Raw genomic sequence first — 6,038 nt, 5'->3', positions numbered from 1 at the left:
AGACACAGACAGATAGACAGACAGAAAGACAGATAGACAGACACAGACAGACAGAGACAGACAGACAGATAGACAGACACAGACAGACAGACAGACAGACAGACAGACAGACAGATAGACAGACAGACCGTTATGGAAATGTAGAAATTAAAGTTAAAGTCCAATCTCCTCCCAAAAAGAGTCAGCTGATGCCTCAGAGAAGCTGTCAATCACAGCTGTCAATCATGAGGCCACACCCCCGTTTTCTAGCATCAGATACCCAGAGACGGACAGTGTTGCAGAATTATTCCTTTCCAAGTAATTTTGTTTTATATGCACTTTATCTGTTCTTCTTCGGAAAACTTTTACTTCACAAAACATAATATTGTACTTTTTACTGCAATACATTTCATATTGAATATCATTTAATACTTAATTACATTAATAAAATGTAGTACTGTATACTTTTACTCAAGTAAAAGTAATTAAAAGTTTTACTTGAGTAAGTTTCACAAGTAAGAAAGCAATGTAATTAAGTATTAAAGGTAAGCAAACAACCACTTTTATTTATTAAATGTAGTTCAGTAAAAAGTATGACATTAAATATTTTGTTTTGGAATGTAGTGAAGTAAAATTTTACAAAGAAAAAACACTGATAAAGAAGGCTATACTTAAAAATGTAGGCTACTTGAGTAGAAAGTAAAAAATACTCCACTTGGCCCACTGTCCGCCTCTGCAAATAACGAACTAAAACCAAACTTATTTTAAATAATGAACACATTATGTAAATAAAATGACAGAATTATTTGAAGTGTATTGTCTTGTTTAGTTTGTCTCGCGTCCCATTGAGCGGCACTGAGAGCAGCCGCCAGGGGGCGAGCGACACTGAGAGCAGCCGCCAGGGGGCGAGCGACACTGAGAGCAGCCGCCAGGGGGCGAGCGACACTGAGAGCAGCCGCCAGGGGGCGAGCGACACGCGGCGGCTTCACTGAGGTTTGTTTGCGCTGTTGCTCCTCCGCGCCTCTGGGTGGCGACAGCGGCGGCGTCACAGCCACAAACTCTGCGTCATCAATCGGCGTTACAACAACTGAGTTCAGCTTCCGCACAACAAGGTGAGTTTTACACACTTTTACCCCGTTTAGAGCAGTTTTGAGTTAAATATATGACATTCTGCTCTTACATATGATAAGTAGATACGAATGAAGTGTTCGTGTTTATTGTAGAACACATTTATGGCTAAAAACATGAAGACGGCGGTTATCGAGCTAACACTGATTTCATCAAATGTTTAAAACAAATATAGAAAGTGTTACCTTTAGACGTATACTATTGTATTCCGTAAAATGCCGTGATGGATGGATGGATGGATGGATGGATGGATAGATAGATAGATAGATAGATAGATAGATAGATAGATAGATGGATGGATGGATGGATGGATGGATGGATGGATGGAGGGATGGACATGTCAGAGTACCATCACTTTACCGCGGTACAAACTCAGTACATTTTGTTGAATTTGAATAATATGCTGCATATTTGAACCATAAACGTGTGTGTGTGTGTGTATGGAAGAAAAGAGCAGGAGTTGGAATGCACTCATGTGACTGCTTGTGTTGATCAGGTGTGTGTGTGTGTGTGTGTGTGTGTGTGTGTGTAAGAGTAGAGTTTGATTCTTTCTTCTGTCCTTTGAGGTGTGTGTCAGGTATGGTGTGGGGGTGTGCGTCTGTGTGTGTGTAAGAAAGAGTAGAGCTTGAGTTTGACTCTGTCTTGTGTCCTTTGAGGTGTGTGTCAGGTATGGTGTGTGTCTGTGTGTGTAAGAGTAGAGCTTGAGTTTGACTCTGTCTTGTGTCCTTTGAGGTGTGTGTCAGGTATGGTGTGTGTGTGTGTGTGTGTGTGTGTGTGTAAGAGTAGAGTTTGATTCTTTCTTCTGTCCTTTGAGGTGTGTGTCAGGTATGGTGTGGGGGTGTGCGTCTGTGTGTGTGTGTAAGAGTAGAGTTTGAGTTTGACTCCGTCTTGTGTCCTTTGAGGTGTGTGTCAGGTATGGTGTGTGTGTGTGTGTGTGTGTGTGTGTGTGTGTGTGTGTGTGTGTGTGTGTGTGTGTCTGTGTGTGTAAGTGTGTGTAAGAGTAGAGCTTGAGTTTGACTCTGTCTTGTGTCCTTTGAGGTGTGTGTGTGTGTGTGTGTGTGTGTGTGTGTGTGTGTGTGTGTGTGTGTAAGAGTAGAGCTTGAGTTTGACTCTGTCTTGTGTCCTTTGAGGTGTGTGTGTGTGTGTGTGTGTGTGTGTGTGTGTGTGTGTGTGTGTGTGTGTGTGTGTAAGAGTAGAGCTTGAGTTTGACTCTGTCTTGTGTCCTTTGAGGTGTGTGTGTGTGTGTGTGTGTGTGTGTGTGTGTGTGTGTGTGTGTGTGTGTGTGTGTGTGTGTGTGTGTGTGTGTAAGAAAGAGTAGAGCTTGAGTTTGACTCTGTCTTGTGTCCTTTGAGGTGTGTGTCAGGTATGGTGTGTGTGTCTGTCTGTGTGTGTGTCTGTGTGTCTGTGTGTGTAAGAGTAGAGCTTGAGTTTGACTCTGTCTTGTGTCCTTTGAGGTGTGTGTGTGTGTGTGTGTGTGTGTGTGTGTGTGTGTGTGTGTGTGTGTGTGTGTGTGTGTGTAAGAAAGAGTAGAGATTGAGTTTGACTCTGTCTTGTGTCCTTTGAGGTGTGTGTCAGGTATGGTGTGTATTCCCTGTATCGTGATCCCGGTGCTGCTGTGGGTCTACAAGCGCTTCCTGGAGCCCTTCATCTATCCGCTCATCTCTCCGTTCATCAGCCGCTTCTGGAGCCGAGCCGTGACGGAGACGCCGCAGAAACACACTGCTGTAGGACACACACACACACACTCACACCGCTGTACGGCTCGCAACACACACACTCGCACTGCTGTACTGCTCGCAACACACACACACCGCTGTACAGCTCTCAACACACACACACACATTGCTGTAGGACACACACACACACCGCTGTACGGCTCGCAACACACACACACACACACCGCTGTACAGCTCTCAACACACACACACACACACACATTCTGCATTTTTACTTTCTCATAAAAACTCCTCCTGTGTGATTTATAAGCCTTTTGAAAAGTGGGGCCATGGGTAATGTCCTCATATTTCACCCTCTCCTGTAATACCTGTGTCATACCCATGGCATTATACACATTTGAGTCCTCATATGTCACAAAAACATGCCCCCACACACACACACACCACTGTACAGTAGGGGTTGCACTGACTAGTCGACCTTAATGCTGTCATGACGCTTTAAGCTTGACGTCGACTAGCCTCTGGCCTATAGAGGGCGCTACAGGATAAGCCTGTGTACTGCATTGCAACACACACACATAGCCTGATCACGTGGAGATCGCGCCTACCTCACACAAAACCGTTCAGTAGTGCAGAGATGTATTGTCAACACTGTTCTGTGATTTATCAGTAAAATAGCTTAGAAACTGAAACATGCTAGCATATATTTCTTGATAACTAAAAACTCACAGCTTCACTATTAGTAGAGACGCTATAATTCACACGCAATCACTCACTAATGCATTCATATACATGTAATCTTTATTGTGCTACTTTATCTGTATCTTATTCAGAAGGAGCAGAAATCTGTGAGAAATATAACGACCATAAGACAAAAGAACTGATACAGAATCTGTAATGCAACCTCATGGGCAGCGCTGTGTCATATGCCGTATCTGTCCTGTGTTCGTGTCTCAGCTCGAGGCTCAGGATTATTTGTTCATTAATGACGTCATCAGCGACTAGTCGACGCCGACTCGACTTTCATCTCATAAATGTCGACTTTGGAAAAAATGGAAGTCGTTCAACCCCTACTGTACAGCTCTCAGCACTCACACACACACACACACACACACACACACACCACTGTACAGCTCTCAGCACTCACACACACACACACACACACACCACTGTACAGCTCTCAGCACTCACACACACACACACACACACACACACACACACACACCACTGTACAGCTCTCAGCACTCACACACACACCACTGTACAGCTCTCAGCACTCACACACACACTACACACTCACTCTGATATTCACACAAACACTGATGCTGATATATAAATATGAACACAGGAAGGATTAATTAAAGGACAAAATCTCCCAAACTAATGAAGCTCCACTGATTATCTCCTGTCCTGTTAGTGCTGAGATCTAATCACTCCATCATTCTTCTCTTCCGCTGAGATCTAATCACTCCATCATTCTTCTCTTCCGCTGAGATCTAATCACTCCATCATTCTTCTCTTCCGCTGAGATCTAATCACTCCATCATTCTTCTCTTCCGCTGAGATCTAATCACTCCATCATTCTTCTCTTCCGCTGAGATCTAATCACTCCATCATTCTTCTCTTCCGCTGAGATCTAATCACTCCATCATTCTTCTCTTCCTCAGGATGAATGTAATGGATCAGCAAACGGATCCACAGCTCACGGGCCGAAGACGGTCGCCGATAAAAAAGCAGACTGACGATCTCAGCGCGTCCTGAACGATATTAACTCACGTCAATATGATTAAACATGTCAATTCAGCTTTAAATTATGCTTTACTATAGTAACTAATATATGAACACACACACACACACACACACTTAGACACTCACAATCACACTCACAGTCTCTCTCTCACACACACTCACTCACTCACTCACTCATTTAGACACTGACAATCTCTTTTACACACACACACACACACACACACACATTTAGACACTGACAATCTCTTTTACACACTAACACTCATTCACACTCTCTCTCTCTCACACACACACACTCTCTCTCTCTCTCTCACTCACTCACTCACTCACTCACTCACTCACTCACTCACTCACACACACACACACACACACACACACACACACACACACACACACACACACACACACACACACACACACACACACACACACACACACACACACACACACACACACACACACACACACACCTGTACTGTCAGAAACATTGCTAACATTAAATACTTTAATAATGTTTAATAGAAATGAAGGTGATGATCTGTTTGTATCATTCCATAACCCTGCTCTTCTTCCTCTGTGTGTAACTGATGAGATTATGAGAGTAAATGTTGAATTATTTTAATGTTTGGTGCTCTTCCTTCATGAGGCTTCCAGTGGCAGATCTTTATAATAACTAATAAATCAACGGCCAGATGTATGGGACTAAAATCACTGTTTTTAAATGTGTTTCTGAGGATCATCTCACGAAAGAATAGGGGGGAAATCAGCTTTACTTTATACATTTTAGCTATTTATTATAGCTGTAAATGATATCTATTAAAATTAAATATAATATTGTTCTGTCTGTGTCTGTGAGTGTCAATATTAATCTCAATGGAGGAAATGTATGTTGAGCTTATAGATAAAACATTTGAATTGTTCGTTTTTTAAAAGTCTATATAAGAATGCGAAGCTGAAGAAGGCATTTCTTAAGTGTGACTGAAAGATAAGAACAGCAAGAACAAAAGTAAAAAAATATAAACAGTAACAAATCATTATTTATAATTTATTATTAAATAATTATTCCCGACCTGTTATTCCGTTTTAAATGAGACAGTTTGAAAATATTCCCGCCCTTTTATTCCATAAATCAGACAGCTTGAAAAGACTCCCGCCATTATTACGTTTTAAACCTAATGAAAATGAAAAAAAAAATGAAAATTCTGTCATATTTACTCGCCCTCAAGTTGTTTTAAACCTGTATGAATTTCTTTCTTCAGCTGAACACAAGGGAAGATATTTTAAAGAATGTCAGTAACCAATCGTTAACTGGAGCCATTGACTGCCATAGTATTTATTTCTTTTTTCTAATACTGTGGAAGTCAATGGCTCCAGTTAACTGATTGGTTACTGACATTCTTTAAAATATCTTCCCTTGTGTTCAGCTGAAGAAAGACTTTGAAACAAAGGTTTGAAACAACTTGAGGGCGAGTAAATATGACAGAATTGTCATTATAAAGTGAACTA

At 41.7% G+C, this 6,038-nt stretch overlaps 1 protein-coding gene across 1 annotated transcript; it reads left to right on the top strand.

Annotated features, from left to right (window-relative positions):
* Window positions 1-984: 984 nt before the first annotated feature.
* Window positions 985-5,154, top strand: LOC137045837 (UPF0729 protein C18orf32 homolog). Its single transcript, XM_067422765.1, has 3 exons — window positions 985-1,091; window positions 2,672-2,831; window positions 4,451-5,154. Exons 2-3 carry the CDS (start codon window positions 2,685-2,687, stop codon window positions 4,523-4,525), a joined length of 222 nt encoding a protein of 73 aa, XP_067278866.1. The 5' UTR covers window positions 985-1,091; window positions 2,672-2,684; the 3' UTR covers window positions 4,526-5,154.
* Window positions 5,155-6,038: the final 884 nt, after the last annotated feature.

This window comes from Pseudorasbora parva, chromosome 18 (genome assembly GCF_024679245.1).
Source record: "Pseudorasbora parva isolate DD20220531a chromosome 18, ASM2467924v1, whole genome shotgun sequence".
Lineage (NCBI taxonomy): Eukaryota > Metazoa > Chordata > Actinopteri > Cypriniformes > Gobionidae > Pseudorasbora > Pseudorasbora parva.
This window is presented reverse-complemented; position numbering and strand designations above follow the sequence as displayed.